Source organism: Salminus brasiliensis, chromosome 21 (genome assembly GCF_030463535.1).
Source record: "Salminus brasiliensis chromosome 21, fSalBra1.hap2, whole genome shotgun sequence".
Classification (NCBI taxonomy): domain Eukaryota; kingdom Metazoa; phylum Chordata; class Actinopteri; order Characiformes; family Bryconidae; genus Salminus; species Salminus brasiliensis.
In genome coordinates this window covers 30,538,719-30,558,419 of record NC_132898.1, presented here as the reverse complement: position 1 = coordinate 30,558,419, position 19,701 = coordinate 30,538,719, and the positions used below count along the sequence as shown (strand labels likewise).

Below are 19,701 nucleotides of genomic sequence, written 5' to 3'. Positions count from 1 at the left end.
ATATAATTTGTGGGAATAATTCGCTAAAGTGGTGTGTTTAGTTTTAAATGCATTTAACCAGTACTTTGACGTTTCCTGATTTAGCCTGTTCAGAAAAACAACTAGCTTCCCCAAGTGCTCTGCTCTATGAGTTCAGCTGGCACCGCAGCAACAGCCAAAGCTTTTGATTCCAGTCTATTTTTCTGTACAAACCAATTTCCTCAGACGAACTACAGGAAAGGCTGGGAAAAAACAGCGCTATGAGAGCAAATCAGAAACAATAAGCAACAAAAGACTGAAGTGCTCTCGCAACAACCATATGCATCAGTGGGTCTGAAACATCAGCAGTGCCAGACTGAACCCACAGAAGCCAGCAGAACACCACGCAAGCCTGCCAGGTTCACGATGTTCGAAACCCAGGCTGTTTAGGCACTGCTGTGCTTAAACAGCACTACACGCCACAAACAGCCTGACAGTTTGCAGCGCATGAGACCGAACCACCATGTTCCCATGTTCCACCTCACCACCTTTTTCAAAGTAATAAGCCTCTTATGAAACCCTGTTCCAAAAAAAAAAAAGGAGAAGTCATCTAACTGGACCAGAAAACGCTCTCACGTAATTTACGATTTTCTCATTCAGATGAAGATCTGACGAGGGTCAATGCACAGTGCACGGTGTAATAAGGGTCCACCCCAACTGAACTTGCTCAAATTGCGGGTCTACGTGAAGGGAAGTTCAAGCAGAGCGCGGGCGATAACTCAAAGTCGAGGGAAAACAATAGAGCCACCTCGGAACCACGGCGGAGTGAACCTGAGGTTAATGAAGTGTCTATCTCTCTCACTTTAGGACACTGCCACTGATCAGCATCGGTAAGTGCAAATTAATCAACACGGCATTTAGAACCGCACGTATACACACACACACACACACACACACACACACACACACACACACACACAGAAAAAGAAAGAACCGCTGTGTGAGGAGGCTTACTGGCAAAGGACTGGACCCTGATATCACACTCTCCTGATCCCCTATAATGATGACACACAGCTATTTATATATTCAGCACTAGTTTCAAGTAAGACTGAAGCTTATCTAGACTTCACTATTCTTGAGATCTCACTCTGCTTAGGCTGAATGAGCTGTTCATACAGAGTGACGAGGAAAACGAGGAAGACAATGCAGTATAGCATTAAGTACAATGGCCACATAAAGGTTAAGTTTTGAACAGTATGTATTAACTGGGCTGTCACTAATGGCTTATATCAGCAACTATGTAATTATTATAATAATTAATAAATAATTAACTGAGTAAGCAAGCGTTTATGAATGGATTTTAAAAGAGTCCATGATCATCATCTTAAAACCATTTGATCCAAATGCTAGGGTGGCCATATTTTTTAATAGAGGACACTGAAGAAACACAGGTATCCACCATAGTTAGGATGGCATGGCTGGGGGGTTTTAAGCAGACCTTAGCTGTGGGACCGTGGCAGTGTGTGTATGTGTGTGTGTGTGTGTGTGTGTGTGTGTGAGAGGGTGGAACAGTATGTTCATGTACAGTAATACATTTAGTAGTTTAGCAAAACCAAATAACTGCCTTAATAGCCTATATGACCAAATGATCTCCCTTCAGTTCAACCTGACTTAGGCCTATTTGAAACCCCCCAGCCATGACATCTTAGCTATGGTGGATCTTTTTCGAAAACAAAAATATGGGCACTCTAGCAATTAGATCAAATGTTTTTAAGATGATGATACGCAACCATTCAACACATTGTGTCCATGTAAAAATGCATGTACATAAAGTGTCAGGGTCTGTTGCTCAGCCTCGGAATGTGACTGGCTGTGACGGATCACACCTCACATCCATGAGTCTCACCTAAATGTGTTTTACCTGTTTCAGCACTGCTTCAGTGGCAGAAGCAGCAGCACCAGCAGGCTGATCTACTTCTGTACTTGCTCTGCTGTCTGTGTCTCCCAGTAACAGGCAAGTTTGGGAGAGTTCTGTAAGTTTGTTAGTGTAGGTGATCCCAAGTCATGTAGAACATCAACCCTAATATTTCTGTCTGCCAAATAAATCTTAGTCACGGAGTGTCTAAAACGATGGACTGTTTAGTCTTTTTTATCATCTGCTAGCTGTACTTAAGAGAAACCAATAGTAGAATATAATGTATGCATGATCAATAATTTATAATGACATAAAATCGAATTAACTAACTGTTCGAATGTTCGAATTTGAATGCTCGAATGTTTTATCATTTACTCCAAAAACACTGGACTTAAGACTCTCACCAGCAAATACATGGCAACAATTTTAGCATTGCGTGGTCTAATGTATGGCTATTATGGCCCAAGGGCGCCTAACACTGACTAAGAGTGATGGAGATCTACCATCTACCATCAGCGGCGAAAGGTAGATGGTAGATCTTCATCACTCTTAGTCAATGTTAGGCGGCACAGGTGCCTCTCTTAGCTTGTACGGTGGAGCTGAGGACCCGGAGCTTTCCTCAGAGTGTGTTGGCTGCCTGGAAATGCAGAGCCAGTTTAAAAAGAAGTGGTGTCTGGATTCGCATGTGTTAAGTCCTTACCCTCCTTTTGTCGGGAGCATTGCTAGTGCTATGGGGAGCTATGAACGGGTGGGTTAACTGGCAAATGGATTTTTTTTTCTAATCTTTAGTATGAATTTGATTTGAAATAAATCTATTGAAAAGCTACATAAATATAAAATGGATGTCACAGTTCAGCTCAGTGGAGAGGTTTATTATGTTTTTAGAGCCTAAACGAACTCATACTGTGTTCTAAACCACACCGATTTGCCTGCCTGAAACATTAATATTAAAGAGATGAGATTGGTGACAGTCTCAGTCCAGTGTTTATTAGCAACGTTAGCCAGGTATCTCCAGTTCTAAACAAAAGAAGCAAACAGACGACACTAAACAACATGTATTGGCTGATCAACTGTATCTGGGGTAAGTGATAAAACATGCTAATTAGATTTTTGGCTGAACTACTCCTTTAATATGAATAACTACATAATAGGCATATAGGTGAACAGATAAGAGTAATTCCTGCTCGACTGTGATAAAGGTGAAACTGTCACTAATTAAGCCAATGTCAATTAGCGGCAGCATCATCACCCAGATGCACACTGCCACATTATTTGCATTGCGATTTCACATTGTTACACCCCTATAATTAAGCAATCATCTATGTAATGGACAGATAGAGGACTAGGTTGATTCTGACACTAGTGAAAAACGGTCAGGAGGAAAATCTAAGACCCTGAATACATCATGAACAGAAACATGACAACCGCCTTTCAGAAAGTATGTGGAGAAAACCGCAGTCTACCGAGCGACGTGCCACTCTTCAGACTCACTACGCCTCACACACACAACCCAATATTCAGCCGGGCTGAAAAAGTAACGAGATAACTCCATGACAGGCAATCCAGTGGCCGCTTCAACCCTGTATGGCAATCTCAAGCACTGCTGATTCGATTACGGAGAGAAAAGGCTAAGACAGCCATCTTCAGAAGGTGGAATAATTGGTTATCCTGCCCTAATTTGCCCACTCGCCGTGCTATAATGAGTATCCACAGGAGCCGCGGAGCTAACCGAAGCTTGCGGTCTCGGCCCCTTGTTATCTCTGCGATCTCCTGCTACTGTGCTTCGAGAAGCTCATACAGGGTGCGTTTGCAGAACCTATCAGACGTGGGAATTAGCAGCTGTATTAATCACAGGGGAATCCGAAGCGATGCTGATGAACTCAAAGAAAGGCTCTGACTTATCATCTCTGCTGGGGAAGCACAAATCCTTACCTAATTGGCAGCTGCAAAGAACTGACCCTCAACTCACTGTCACACTGACAAACCATTACCTCTCATCATAAAGTCACTTTCATCCAAAAGTAAAGAAAAACAAAACATGGGAGGAATACAGAGTTAGAAAGATAAACAACTGCAGAGACCAGCTTTTTACAGCAGAAATACACACAGTGTGTGTGTATCAGCACTCACTTGTCTAGAGCAGACCCCTGGCTCTGGTTGCTTGTGAGGCGGGAGAAAACGTTGCGGTCATTGCGGGTACGGAGGGGAGGGGAGGATGGAGGTGTGTAGACCACTTCGGGAGGCCTGAGGACAACAAAAAGCAAGAGACAAACACAGTAGCAGGGTTAGAGGGGCATCGTCCCCAGGAGAAAACATCTGTTCCACTGGATCCATGGTGAAAAGTGCTTGGGCCCCGATGATCGCCACTTGCAGTGTTACGAGACCAAAACGTGTTCTACATCAATTTCTCAGGTGAAAACTGAATATTTGCTTATTAGTCTTGATTGCTAACAATGATTATTAACATAAATAACACCTAATAATTAAAACTACTGTAAAAAAAACAAATGCGACATTCACAAAACATGCCTCCTTTTTTATATTTGGTAGTATTACATTAGATATTGTTTCCCCCAATAAAATGAAACACTATATCTATGAGTTGGGAGAATAATGGTGTGTTTCGGAAGGAGAGGGTTTCTCTCCACCAAATTGCCTGGTGGCTACAAACCCCCATTCGGTAAACTGTGAAGGGAATATGATTGGCCAATACGGCTGCAACAAACAACTATTTTTATAGTTGAATAATCGATTATTGAAACGAATAATCAATTATTTGATTCAAATTACAAAAATAACTCTTATGTAGCATCAACTTGTACATTTAGCTTGAGGTTTGTAACAAAGAAGCCATTAACATTTAAAAATTCACTGTTTTGAAGAACCTTTCTGCTAATAGATCAATAAAACTCCAATATCTTTTTCCTGTCAAAATGTAAAACCAAAGATGTGCAAAGTAGCAGCAAGAAAATAACAAATCAATCAGTTTCCCATCATTTTTTAGATCATAAAAGAAAAAAGGGAGACAATTTTGAGACTTTCTTTTTGGTCTGGCCGGAGCCTTCTCTGCTCAAAGGATGGGACTTTATCCATAATCAGCAAGTTGATTGGCCCTTTTTGCTGGAGAGTGGGACTTGCTTGTAGCAGTGTTGCCTTATACCCGTTTGATCCACACACTCCATTCACATGGCAGACAGCTGCTTGGTCAGTGTGAAGTAACAGCAGCAGTAAGACTGTACTCCACCCTGTTATGGTTAAACTTTGGTGATTAATCTGTGGTTATGTGCATCCTGAACCGATCCTAGTTAGCACAAGAAACATGGCTAAATGGCTATTAAATTAGTCGGCAAATTAACTGGTCTTCGATTTTATTCTGCCAAGTCAATTGGTCGCTGCACCCCTATTCGCCAATATGGGTTAAAACTCTCTGTTGTTATTATCCGCTCTGCTACACCAGAAGAATATATTTTTTTAATTTTAAGAATTACTAATCAGACTACAGATATTGAAGATTCATACTGGATTCAAATATAACTCTCACATATAACACCATTTGATTGTAACTGTACCTCCCCAGATTTAGCAGTCCAGCTAAACAGAGCCAGTACACCTCTACAATGACTGCAAACACAACCTCCTATCGGTAAAGTTGACTTGACCGAGGCAAAGTACGCAAGCGCAGCCACTTCGAGCTACACGAAACCGATTTCACACATTACTGCATTCTTAAACTTGTCACCTAAAAATTCACAATGTAAGGCAATCGCAAGCTGCAGTCAGAGCGATGAAGCAAGGGTCGCTACAGTGAGCATAACTCATACAGACAAGGGAGACATGAGCTTCATCCTTCCTGGCTGAAGTGTGGTTCAGCCTCCGCATACTGCATCTCATCTCAAGCAGAAAGTAAAGCAGCACAAGCTCGTGTTCACTGTTAGCCAGACAAGTTTACAGCAGTTGTGGCTAAATTTGCTCTGAGAAGCCATGACATGTTTCCGCTGTGGGCCATACCGGCACCTTCACTTACTGGATAGGTTTTAAGTGGCTATTTTAATGGCGACTGTGAAGAATTTATTGTAAGAATTGAATATGACTGTCTGGGTTTTTTTCCCAGAGGCGTGAAGGGGGTTCTCTTCTGACCACTTTGCTCTGAATCATCAAGATATAATTCGGTACAGAGTTTTCGTCCTTTCCCTGAGGACGAGTGGATCCGGCGTTCAGTCGAGCTGTGCTACTTCACGGCTCTGCGCATGTTAAACTGAATTAAATAAATAAAAAAACATTTATAGCCTCTATAATTGTATCTTTACCCTGATACAGTGACTATCCAAATAGCTTCAGCAGGGAGCATTTTCTTATAAGGTGCTCTTCTTATAGGCCTATCAGAATATCCTACCTGCTGTTTTATTTAGGAAGCTTTCCCTATAAATATATACTACAGTAGCATGATTTGACGAGACAGCACAACTCGTCAGAACACCGGAGTGCGAAAACCTAGACGCAACTCTGTGTCTTTGAAAGGTGGTTAGCCAAGTTTAGCAGCTGACAATCACCAAACTGTGTTGGACACCTGCCTTTCAGGACTGCAGTTAGACACCACTGCTTTGGCCAATGGCCAATAGAGAAATGTGCATCTTGTGCCTCTTGCAATTGTGGGAATATGGCAATGTCACTACCAAATATAATCTCAGAATTTTACATAAATGTATCTTAAAAACAGATATTTGTGCAGTTAAAAGGGAAAATGGGAATATAATAACCATTTCTTTTGGCTGACCAAAAACAATAAACCTAAATGAATCAAAATACCAGAAAACACCAATTTAATATACAACACATTACAAACAGAAAGCCTTAAACAGTTACCTGTACTGGCTCCTGTCGTAAGACTGCCTCCTCGTCAGTGGAAATGATGTGTCCGAGACCCTGGACTGCCTGGGACTAAACAACATACAGATAAGATTACAATCTATCCGCAACAGTTCCAGTGTAAGCGGTCATATTTTTCCAGGTATAATGGCAGATGGCTCACAGAAGCACTGAATACTGATAGAAGCAATATAAAGTATTAGAAAGCATTAGAAAGAAAAAGCTTATCTGGGCAGTAGGTGTTTATTTGTTTAGAAAACACTAATATTAGAATAAATACACTAGCAATATTCCTACAGAAAGTAAAAAGTGGTGGTTTTCTATCTCCAAAGTTCTCCTCATGGAGTCTAGTATTATTTAGAGTTCTCCTCCAACACCTGGTTTGGTAAATCAGGGCTTAATGATGGTAAATCAGGTGAGATGCTGCTGCTGCTGATTGACCACATCCACGCTGTGCTGGCTGGACTGGGGGGCGTCCAGGAGAAACCTGGAGGAACCAAGCTCTGTTCTTCAGACTAGCTCACCGACAAGATCTCACTACTTTCTTCAGAATGAGAAGCTCTTGTTATGTTCACCTGCATCTGTTCTGATGAGATCTGGAGCTTCTACAGTAAACAAAAAACTCTCCTACTGCTGAGAGACATGGATTTAAATAAGGCGCTCAGGTGTTTAAAACCTCTGCCCAGTACTCTGTATATACAAGCCATAAGTCTTAGAAGTCTTGCTCACAATGTATGTCCACGAACAGGCAGGCTGATGGTACGGGACACAGTTTCTCTGTAAGGCTCGCGGAGAGCCAAGCCCAAGCCGTTCTCATGGATCTCAGACAGGGAGGCTAGAGACTTGGTGATATTCTTGGTGGTGGAGTCGAGGATGGGGCCTAAGTACTCGGCTGAGATGGCCTTCATCTGGCCAGAGATGCGAGGTTCCGCCTGGAAAAGGACATGAAGCACAAGGGCTTGTTTTTTATTTCTTAAAATTGTATTTCCTGGAAAAGACAGGACTGTATGGGTGGGGTAAAGCTGATCTTCACACACTCCTGCCCACCTCTCTTCAGAAATCTTTCACGGTTATACAGTGCATTCTGTGCCAAATAAAAATAGTTGTACTCTACTGCCACCCAGTGGGCAATGCAAACTCATTGTGGGGATGATGAGACACTGCATTTTGGCAGCTTAAGTGGTTGGGGAATTATGATGGAATTAGGGTATGCAGAAATAATGTGTCTTCATTTGTCGCTTGACAGGTTTACCTTGAGCTTGAAGTCATCCTGACTGGCTGAAGATTTCATTTGGGAGTAACTATGACAACAAAAAAACAGATTTTTAAGAGCCTGTCACAGTAATGCCCTGATTATGAAATAGATAGAGAATAAGAAGCTCACCTGGTCTCGGAGGCCTGGCTGAACTCTGATACCTCCTCATCAGTGCTGGCATAACCGTTCTCTGTGCAAAACACAATTTTATTCTATTACACTCAACGTCGAAATGACACTTCTTTAAAAAATAGCTTCATAAAATTAGTCTTTTGCAGTGATTCTCGGTCTAACGACACACATGATGCAACAAGGTAACTAGAGCTAGAGCAAGGAAAACCATACAACATGCAGGACGGCGGTTCTCCAAGACCAGGATTGAGAAGTGGAGAAGGGTTTTCAGAAGCTGGAGGAGCGCCGTGCATGGATGTCCTGAAAATGCTAAAAGCACACTAGCTAGGCTGACTTTAAACAGCTAGGTTAAGCTAACTCAGGCAACTAGCTGCTAGCTAATCTCTTTAACTAGCTAACTGTACACTGTATCGACTGAACACCCAGAGGACATGATAAAGGATAGCAACATTACCAAGCAAGATTTGTTTATTTGTATTCGTTCTTGCTGTTGTTCTCAGCTACAGTGGGCCTATGCGATGACTGAAACCAGCCATTAAGGCAGAGTTTATACATTTTTTTTCCTACATGCCCACTGTAAAAGGCAAAGTAGTGTGTTTATTTCTTAAAGCAACATAACAGGGTTGTAAATGGGCATGCTAACCTACATTTGAGCATTTTTGCACCAAAAAAATTTACTATTTACAATTTATACATTAAAAACAGCTTAAATACTCATTAAATATGTGACACTTCTAAACGTAATAGTTTTCCTTAAAGAGATTTAGTAGCTTTTAAACAAGGTAAGCTAAAGAGTTTGCAGACACTTCTGCTTCCCTCGGGTTTGTTTGTGGTGCTAAATGCTCGGCACACTCAAACAATGATCTTTGGCTGGTTATTTTGGATGTCAGTGAAATCTGTATATGATTTTTGGTCACATCACATTGTGATATTTTAGATTACATTATTTTTCCATTCCATATTTGATCCAGCATACCTATACTGGCTGTTGGATCAGTGTGTAATCTATTTCATATAAACTCACCCTGTTGGACATTGTGAATGAGAGCCTGTAACTCTGGAATACACTCTGCCTTCTCTCTCAGGGCATCCAGGATCATGTGATTTTGGGAGGAGCCAATCACATCAGTCTGACGCAGCTGTCCTTCCAGCAGCCTGATTTGGGCCTCTTTCTGTGCCACCTGCAAATTCTGGACACACATACACACACACATGGTAAAATGTGTCAACTCTCATTCACAGTGCTGTAAATACAACCTCTCAGAAGCTGCGAAGTGTGGGATAAACCTTCAGGTAGTTCACCTTATCTATGGAGGCTTTTAGGAAGTGGTCCAGGAGGTGGCGAGCTTCAGCCAGGGAGCAAGAGCTGATGACCACCGAGGTGTCCACGGAGTCTAGCTCGTCCTGCAGGAAATATGCATGATTTCAAATTCTGTCACGAGAGTCTCCATCTCCCCAAAAATGAATCATCACCAATTTCCACTTGCAGTCTCAACCTCCCCTATCATATGCCACCAACCAGTCTAAGCAAGCACATGCCTCCTCTGAGACAGACGAAGCCAGACACCATATCTTTTCTAATTACTGCTTGTTCAACATTGTGGGGGCAGCCGAACGTGCCTGGAAGAGACTGCTCTCTGCCCAGTTCTGTTTTAGCGAGTTGGCTAACGCACACAATTGGCTCGTACTGCTGTGAATCGAAAAACGAGAGGAACAAAGCCAGTGTTTCCATCCAGAAATATATATCACAAGCCATTTCTCTGAGTTACTGTTGCTTTGTCGGACCCACTTTCAACTAGTCACAAGTGACGATAGTGCAATCTGGATCAGTTTGAGAATGGATCAGGTATTGGCTATTTTACGCCTGATACGGTTCTGATCCTCTGCTTTTAGCACTGTGTTCTAGCAGAGCGCTCACAGACGTGTTCCAGGTGCTATTAACAGTCATTTTCACAGCCCGCCACAGCGGAGAGCACTGACAGCAGGAAACAGAACAGTTTCGAGTCTGCAGTGTGGAACTAGGGGTCTGTAAAAATATAATATCGCAATATTTAAAGACAATTTCACAGTAATCTCAATATTTTAACATGGCAAAAAAAATGCATTGGTGATGGCATTGGAGATTCTTACAAACTACTATACCAATACTCATACTGAGCACAGTGATTTGCATTCAATATATACTGCACTTTATCATATTAAACAGCACTAATTACACTCTCAGTAATGAAATATGCAGCTGGTCCACAATCTGCTCAAACAAACAGCATGTAACTAAAATGTTTATCACCATAATAAAAGTTCTAATTCATCATGATAAAATATTGTTATATTTCCCATCCCCATGTGCAACTATTTTACAGTAGATTATGAAAAAAGTAAGTAATATCTACACATGATTTTCCTGCAGTATCTGGGGGCCAAATGATCAGGGAGGTCAGTTATACTGTACTGCAGGATATTAAACACTATAATTTGGTCACTATTGAGAAAATCATTGATTTTACGTCAGTATTAATTAAAAGCACATCTTACCAAAATGATCACAGTTTAATAAGGATTCCTATATTATCTGTATTTCTATTTGTGGTTCAGTCTATAGAAACATCAAGATCAGATCAGAATTGTATTACCCAACGCTCAGTATTCAAGGTACTTGGATCTGATCAGGAAGGTATAATAAAATATAACTCCAGAGATTATTCAACACTCAAAATGAGTGACAGACGTTGACACAACTAAAGAGCTAATGCTAAAACTAACACTAAAGCTAGTCAGCTGTGCAGCGTTATAATACTACAGGTACAAGACCATTCATTGCATACAGGTGCACTAATCCTTATCTTTGCACACATTGTTACTAGTGCAGCTGGTCTCAAAGTAGCACCGTGCTATTGACCGTGCCCTGTTTCAGGGCATCTGAATGATGTACACTTTCTCATAAAATGCAGAAGCTTCATTGCAGCTTTCTCTGGAATACAGTAGCCAACAGTCAATCTGGCTGGTCTGTATTCCTAGTCTATCAAAAGCAGCGCTCAGTGCCAAAACTCGTATATCAGGCCGTGAGTGGACGCTAACCTTTGTCTCCTCAATCTGTACGATGGTGGCCTGGCAGTCTGACAGGCTGTCGTTGATGTAGTCGACGTTGGCGTTGAGCACCTCGATTTCTTCATTCATCTCATGAACGACTCTCTCGTCCTCCTCTTGCCTGGGTCCTTCACTCAAGAGCTTTTCTCGCTTACGCAACAGCGCCTCCTGCTGCATGGAAAGCTCCTCCCGTTTCTACAAGAAGACAGGTTGAGGTAAAAAAAAAAAGGCAAGAAAGAGAGAGAAATGAAAAGATAGAAAGAGCATGTGGGAGATTTATGGACAGGGTACATATCAGTGTGACATACTGTAACACAAATGTGTGTTTTAACAGCTAATAAAGTTCTAAAAAGGAAATGCAGTCCTATGTCATATTAAGTGTCTCTAATAACTGTATAATTACACATTAATAATCCATGCAACACCAAAGCAATGCAGTGAAAGAAATGCTGCTTTTCCTGTTACAACTATGGAGATACAATAAAGGTGATAAGCTGTACTACTGTAATGCCTTCATACTGGTGAACAACAAATAAATGACCAGTAGTCCCATTGTTATTACATGCTTGTTAAATGTAAAACTAGACAATTATTAGAGACACTTAATATAAAATAAGTCCTGCCATTTCCCCCAGCTATCATCAGAAAGCTCCACATGCAGGCAGCACCTTTATAAGGCGATCCATGTCAGCCTCCACGTTAGCAATCGTCATCCTCTGCATCACTATGTCCATGACCCTCCTCTCCAGAGCTTGCCACTTCTGCCGTGCCGTCTTCGAGAAGCTGCTGCTCACACCCTTCCTCTGAAACTTCTTCCTGCTGCTGCACAGACCAGGCCAGAAGGGGTTAAGATAACACAATGTCTCTAACTAAACACAACCAAATGCGGAGTCTTATAAAATGAGGAGCCGTGTCTCCACTCAGCCCCACACACCTGGCCAGGCGGGATCCTCCCCTGCTGCCCTCACTCTCTCCCAGGTAGCCGTTCAGCTTGGTGTTCCACTGGCGGACGATGCTGGAGACAGAGCGGCTGGTTTCTGGTTCAGAGGAGGTGGTTGTGGTGCTGGCGGACAGTTCTGCCCCAGAGTCCAGACTGGGCTGCCGGCGGGCCACGCGTCCGGCCACACGCTCGGACATAGGCTTGGCCATCCGCCGCAGGGCCGTCACCTCCTGGGTCTTCCTCCGCAGGACGATCTCCTGCTGCCGCTTCTGCGACTCCAGCGCACGGATCTGATACTGTAGGAGGGAATTCAGCAGAGAAATGTAAAACTTTTACACTCAAGGTGACCCAGAGTCAGGGTCAGATAGTGTAATCAGGGGGCAATGTTGGTGTCCCTGGATTCGATTTTTAGGCACATGTATTACGTATTTTAGGGGTGTATTACAATTAATAGTATAAATCATTATCATTATCTAACCTCTTGCCGTCGCTGTTCCTTTTTGAGCTGAGCAATCTCTCTGTTCCTCTTGGCTTCAATCATCCTCCTTCTTTGCTGTTCTTCTTTCATCTGCTTCATCAGTGCCACCTGCAAGAGGAGCATTAAGAGCATGGAAGGAGTAGATTAAAATTAAATTACAAATGACAAGAACCGAAAGGTTTAAGGGCAGTCTTCTTAACTTTCCATTGATTAAGCTATCGAATATACAAGCATCGGTTGTGTTTGAAGCACAGTAGACACCTCATGTCTTCACTTCGCCTCTAGGAGGCAGCATTTGTCCACATTCTGCTCGTCAAACGTACCTTGGCTTTCTTCATCTCCGCCACCTCAGCCTGCAGTTTCTTGAGCTCTCGCTCATAGCGGCCCTGGTTCTTCAGCAGGCGAGCGTGCTCCTTCTGTGCGGCTTGTAGCTTCATCAGATCCCTGTTCATCTCCTTCAAACGCTTCTCGTAGTCTGCTTTGATCTTGCTGGCCTTCTCCTCCGTGTAGTTCTCCATGGACACTGTTAGAACACCATGCAGGATGCTTGTTAAAATCTCGGACTGACATTTGTGGGATGCATCTGAGCCAAGGTTGGCTTCTGATAAAAGGAACTGCAATCAAAACTCAAGTAATATGCACTTTGTAATGAAAGCCACTGAGAAGGTGCTGAAACACTATTCTATTTCAAGTGTATTTGAAGTTTATGGATTTTGTCTTTTTTTCTAATTACAAGGAAATGATGCATGTGTTTGTGATAATCTTACCAAACACATGCTACAAGTCATATTTGGATGAAGAACCCAGGAATTCTCATTAAGCTGGGGGTGCACTACCCCAATTTTACCCCCAATTGTCAGTCTTGGCTCTAGTCCGACTCTGAGAATGTAACCTAGGGGTATATACTGGTCCGAAATGCAATCTGAATGGGTCTGGTTTTTAGGCAGCTTCTTATGTTAATTCTACATTCCACCTTAAGCAATGCAACAGCTACATTCTAGTGCCAGGAAATGTCTGAAACTGCAGCACCATTTAAGGTGGAACGGAAACTCATATAATAAGCCGACAAACCCCTCGTACCTACGGTAACTTTCAATATGTGCTGTGCTTCTCACCTCCAACTCCCTCTGCAGTCTTTACAGACCATGCTCGAACCCACAGCCTCACCCAAAGGCATTTTTCACCTTTCTTTTGTTTTGGGTCAGTGGTGCAAATGGTGGTGTGAATCCTAGGTTTCTAGGTAACTCCTAGAGAGCTCCTAGGTAACTCGAGGCACACGTGTTTTGAGGTGTGTCCGGTTCAGCAGCAGGTTGGAGCTGTGCAGTGTGCGATCCCCATTTGTGATAGTGGTGTAGTGCACCTAAGGCTTTAAAGGACTCACAGGTAAGCGCCTGCTGTTACCGCTACAAACAGGTCAAACGAGGTCTTCTACAGCTGCAGCTTTAATCAGCGTAAACATGAGAAGCAAGCATGTGTTGGGGTGGGAACTCACTAAGGTTGTGCAGCACACGATCTCTCTCCAGCTGTGTGTCACGGATTTTGTTCTGCAGCAGGATGAGCTTCTCCTCGTACTGGAGCTTCAGCGTCATCAGCCGCCGCTGGCTGTTCTCCAGCTCGTCGATCAGCCTCTGTTTGATCTCGATTTCACACGTCAAGTCTGCCAGGTCCGCCTGAAAGTTAGCTGAGGGAAGAGGACCACAGAGCAGACATCTAAGCCTCCCTACATCTGCAAAACCCCCAGGTCCTCCTCATCCGTCTTAACCGTCCCTTTAGGTTTATGTTTAAAAAAAACTAACCTTTTTCATCAGAGTCGGAGTCAGAGTCCACCAGACTCTCATCACTGTCAAACTCTTCCTCCTCTCTGATCTCCTCATCTTCGTCTTCCTCATCTTCATCACAGCCACTCTCTTCTTCAGGGAGGGGGTACATGCCGTCCTGAAAAAAGGTGCAGAATAAGGAGAGGATTTATAAGCTAAAGGATGATTTCAAAAAGCAGCACTAGTGTTTTGTCAAAATCATATTAAAATATTATTTCCACTTTTTACAGCATTTGAAAAGCATATGCTTGCTGCCATGTGTGTGACAACTTCATGATAAGAGGACCAAAAAAAAAATTATCTGAAATTGCTTGAAAGAAAACCATAGGATTAAAGCAGTATTCTGTGAGAATCTGAGTGGGTTGCTGCTGGGCTCCCCCTACAGTCGGAAAGTGTAATTAGCGCACTGAGACAATCCTAAAGGGATTTCTGGACATGCTGAGAGATTCAGAACAGTCACTGAATGAGAAAAAAGCATGTAAAATGAGTAAGTTTGGAACTGCCAATTAGCCCACCCGTTCCTAGCTCCTCCTAGCACTAGCAATGCTCCAGAGACTAGGGGGTAAGGACTTAACACGTCTCCTCTGGTACATGCAAAGCCAGCCACCCCCTCTTTTCAAACACGCTTGGAGGAAAGTGACAAGTCCATAGCTCCACCACACACTAACAGACGCCTGTGCCGGCCAACATCGCTTTAGAGTGATGAGGGGAGAGAGTGCCATCTACCCACCCGGAGAGAGCTCCAGTTGCTGATGGCAAAGCAGCATGGCTGTTTCGGGATTCAAACTTGTGACCCCTGGCTCACAGTGGCAGCGCAATAGACCACTGAGCAACAAGGAGCCCAATTATTACAGGATTTTACAGAAATATTAATACTTAGGTTATGCAGCATTATGCAGTTCTTGCAATCCTTTTCCTCTCCACTTCTAGCCACAACAGCAATGCTATTCTCTGTGTATTCTCTATGTTTAACATTAAAGGTTTGGTCACAACTGTGATGGTTAAAACACTCTTTTAAAAAGCTGGAGACAAAGATAAAGGCAAGGCTACATGCACACTTATATTTTTAGACTACCTTGTCCAAATACCTAGTTTTCTCAACTATAGTATTGTTACAGAAAAGTATGTCTAACAGTCTAATATGGCTAATTAAAAAAAATTACACTCACTTCTTCAGGCTCATTATCAGAGTCACCGTCTCCATTTTCTCTGCTCAGGACGCTCTCTCTGCCCTCTCCATTCTTCTCATTCTCCTGAGCCTGGAGCTTGGCTCTCTTCTTCAAGCCCTTCTCCCTCTCTGGACTGTGAAACAGCAGAGTAACACAGGTCAGAAAGAACAATCACAAGTATAACATCCATTTATGCAAAAGCAAAGGAAACTGATGGCAGCATTCATATCCATACAATATGTGTCAGAACCCTTAACGGTGGCGTGGGACGTTATATGTGATGAGAAGAGCCCACAGCAATACGTAAACTGAACAATTGGAGGCAGGACGCAGGTCAAATGCATGTAGGTTATCTGTGTCTGACAGGCCTAAAACATGTGACCAGCAAGTTATACCGCATGCAAAAGTTTGGACACCCCTGGTCGATGCAGCCGTGGTCAATCAAGCATCAGGCTTGTTTTGATGCTTTAATGAAGGTCATATCTGTGCAGGTGTCGCCTCACAGTGCAACAGGGAATCACTACAGTGTCTGCTAAAGCTTCCTGAGGGTCTTTTGCAGTAAAGAGGTGTTCTGATTTGCCTTTCCCGCAATGCCATGAGCTTCCCTTGCTTGGTATTCCAGACCTCAACGTGAACCCCCAACATTCCGGTCATCTGTCCCTTCTTAATTGCACTGTGAACTGAGAAAACAGCAACCTGAAAATGCATTGCTATCTACTTATCTACAAGGCATTAAGGGTCAAAGTATTTCTATAGTTTTGAAATCTGCATCACTTGGCCTTTGCAGATGAAGCCGTAGCATTAATAAGATAATTAAGGTCTGAGACCTTGAGAGTTTAAATCTCTTGGGGTTGCAGGAGTTCTTTTTTCCACTTTAAAATTGGCCAAAAACAAAAATAATACATGAAGTATGAAATCTGCATTATGTAAGTGAACCCAAAATATGCCATGAATATATATACACTATATAAAAAGTACTGCCTCTTTAAAAACATCCAATTACTAGAAACAAAAAAAAAACTAGAAAGATTTGTTCCTCGAGTCTCAACAGGACCAGGGCACAATTAACAGGACCAGACACAAATGGCCTCATCCATATTGCTTACTGAGCACTACTTCAAAACTCCACTGAATCTGAGCTATCTAGAAGCAGTCTGATTTGACCATGGGGACCAATAACTGCGGGAAAAATTAATACCAGGGCTGTTGCTTCTGCCCTTGCTCGGCCCTCTAGTCATTCCCTTGGCCGAGCCATAATAACTGCAGGAGCACTGGGGATCAAAGAGCTCAGCCATTACCTGGGACCCTTTCCCTATTAGAGCCAAATTAGACTCCTCTGCTGCAGCTGCAGAACGTTTTCCCGCTACCCTTCCTCATTACACACGGAGATTTATGAAGGGCAATTTGTATCTGTGCCAGCTTGTTGTCCTTCGCTTTATTCGGAGTTGCACACACATTTTCAAACACTTGCACACAGACGTGCCAGATAAATCTGAGGCCAGCAGGTTTTATAGCTGAAATCAGACATGGTGTGGCTGGTGGAGCTAAGGGAAGATCTAAAGTCTGCTCACGCCAGCTTAAAATAGCAGAACTAAAAAGCACAGGATAATATAAAAGAGGCCTGGATCCCTCAACAGTACCTTGTTTGCTGCATGTGTTCAGACTGCACTGGTTATTGAGGTTGTTGTGGATCACCAATCACTGTATTAGCCTCCGCCACAGATTCTTTGTCAGTGATCCAGTTCTGACCAAAAACAGCTTATGACTGGATACTGTAGGACTGGATACTGTAGGACTAGCAAGGACAGTGGCCAACAGATGTTGTGCACCTCTACAGTAGACCTACAGTGAATAGTATGTGGACCAGCGGTGTGTCCCGTTTGTCCTTAGGAGTTCTTCTGCCACACTATTAACAGGTTAGGGCGTATATGTATGAATGTAGGAATGTGGGAGCATATGGAATGTTGTGGAACATCTACTCCATCACTGCTCACCTCTTGCGCCTCTGATTCCTCTCCTTCTTCTTCAGCCTCTCGATGTCCAGTTTAGCTCTGCGAATCACGTCCGTCATCTCGGCCTCCATGGAGATGGAGGGTGAGGAGCCCAGCGGGTGGCCAGGAGTGGAGCCATTGGAGGTGGGGTAAGGTGAACGAGCAGAAAGACGAGACACGCTGCGCCTCAAAGATTCGTTCATTGCCTCGCTCTCCAGAAGCTTAGACCTGGGAGGGAGAGAGGGAGAGAGAGAAGACATGACGTAGATAATAATAAATGAAAATTGCCAAAATAAATGAACAGTTAGCATTATGCAAATACTCTCTCATATGCTGGTGGCTAACAGCTTCCAGTTACTGCTAGGAATATAAGCATGGGGGTCCAAAAGAGCAAAAATGGACTTTCTCTCTTCAGGGTGGGTAGATTCTAGGGCACTTTCTCCTCACATTACTCCACTGCAATGCTGGACAGGACTGGCACCTGCTGGCCGATGCTTTAGATACACGACACTTTCCTCTGAGCGTGTTGGTTGCATCGGCGGAAGTTTGGAAAAAAGTTGCACTGGCTTTCGTACATGTAGGAGGAGGCCTGGAGGCCTTCACAGTCACAGTGTCAGGACCATTGCATGCATGTTAAATATGTATGGGTTGGGTAATTGATAATCCAAATTGTAAATGTAAAATAAATAAAATAATAATTACTATAATTACTATAATATAATAAATACTAAATTATTTCAAATAATTAAAAAAATGCCTAAAAACAAATCCAATATACAAGGCAGCAGTGTCTCACCTGAGTTCTTCAATCTCTCTGATGTAGTTTTGGATCAGATTGCCAATCTCCTCATTAGTCTCACCTAGGGATAATCCACAAGATTCATTGTTCAGCGATTTAATTAGCGAGCTTGGCTAATGAGAACAACCACAAGGTGCCATTTTAATGATGTGATGCAACAGCCCTGCAAAACTCCCTGCGCGTGTCACTGTCTGACCTGTCTTGCTGAGCAGCAGGTTGACCTCAGTGGTGAGGAGCTGAGTGACTCTGGTGTTGAGGTGATCGATGGTCTCCTGCATGGCCTTTACGCGCATGCGCAGGGTATCGTTCTCCCTCTGCAGCATGGAGTTTTCCTGGAACAGGTCACTGAAACCTTCCGAACCGTCTTCACAGGCCACACGCTTTCCCTGCAGGGAGAACACGAGCGATTGAGGAGAAAGCCATTACAACTATCGGTACAGGCAGGATGATCCCACTGAGGCACCGCCCCGGTACCCTCCTGGTACCAGTCGTGTAGTAACCCACCATCTTTCATTGAGCCATTGAACCCATCCTTCTGTGTGCCTCTACAAAGCTCATGTCTCTCAACAGTGCTTTCCCTAACAGCTAACCAGTGAACATGACCCACTAACGCTAAGCCCAGGCTTCTCACTCATCCAGGTCATCACACACCGCCACGCTCCATTGACCAGACACTGGAGCAAGATCCCATAAACCCACATCCTGCTAATCAGTGTTGGCGTTCTCTACCACAAACCCTTCTTACCCTCTACTACCTTACATCCTTCCCAGTCTTCCCTGCTTAGGACACAAGGCTGGGTTTCTACGGACAAGTGAAAGGAGATAACTTAACTGGGCAACATTAACTGTACTGGGAATGCCGCCTCAGTTTCACCGCCTTTCACCGTTTACTCTGTGATAAAGTAAATAAACAATGGGATCTTTTCCTGTTTACTCTCAGCTTTGCTTCTCTGAAAGCACGTCATCCTGTTGGCAGAGACGCATCATGGGGAGACAATGACCAGAAAACCAGGTTCAGTTGTAAAAGATATTATCAGAAATGATGCTGGTAAACAAACAATGAGAGACAATTAATAGGGGCTTCACTCAAACAGTAAGCAAAGTATGGAGGCTGTACATGTCCTGAATGCTGCCTATAATTCATCTTATCTGCTTCTTCTTGTTTAGGGTCATGGTGGGTCTCACTACCTGGAGTAATTGGACACACTGCAGGAATAGCCCCTAGTCAGTGTTCCACAGGGTTCCACACACTCACACCTAGAGGGAATTTAACCCAGCCAATTCATCTACCATG

General features: G+C 43.3%; 1 protein-coding gene across 5 annotated transcripts in view; it reads right to left on the bottom strand.

Annotated features, from left to right (window-relative positions):
- The window catches only part of kif21b (kinesin family member 21B), an 85,770-nt gene that overhangs the window by 24,573 nt on the left and 41,496 nt on the right, over positions 1–19,701 (bottom strand). For 4 of the 5 annotated variants that reach the window (XM_072665391.1, XM_072665394.1, XM_072665393.1 and 1 more), the window contains exons 9-26: positions 18,604–18,793; positions 18,405–18,468; positions 17,612–17,836; positions 15,618–15,750; positions 14,428–14,566; positions 14,124–14,312; positions 12,955–13,154; positions 12,632–12,739; positions 12,148–12,449; positions 11,882–12,035; positions 11,205–11,408; positions 9,429–9,530; positions 9,151–9,316; positions 8,124–8,184; positions 7,992–8,040; positions 7,469–7,671; positions 6,737–6,811; positions 4,004–4,117 (exon numbers count right to left, since the gene is read on the bottom strand). In XM_072665391.1, the coding sequence (XP_072521492.1) occupies positions 4,004–4,117; positions 6,737–6,811; positions 7,469–7,671; positions 7,992–8,040; positions 8,124–8,184; positions 9,151–9,316; positions 9,429–9,530; positions 11,205–11,408; positions 11,882–12,035; positions 12,148–12,449; positions 12,632–12,739; positions 12,955–13,154; positions 14,124–14,312; positions 14,428–14,566; positions 15,618–15,750; positions 17,612–17,836; positions 18,405–18,468; positions 18,604–18,793 (2,678 nt within the window). The remainder of the gene's footprint in view (positions 1–4,003; positions 4,118–6,736; positions 6,812–7,468; positions 7,672–7,991; positions 8,041–8,123; positions 8,185–9,150; positions 9,317–9,428; positions 9,531–11,204; positions 11,409–11,881; positions 12,036–12,147; positions 12,450–12,631; positions 12,740–12,954; positions 13,155–14,123; positions 14,313–14,427; positions 14,567–15,617; positions 15,751–17,611; positions 17,837–18,404; positions 18,469–18,603; positions 18,794–19,701) is intronic. The other variant, XM_072665392.1, reaches the window with a different exon arrangement.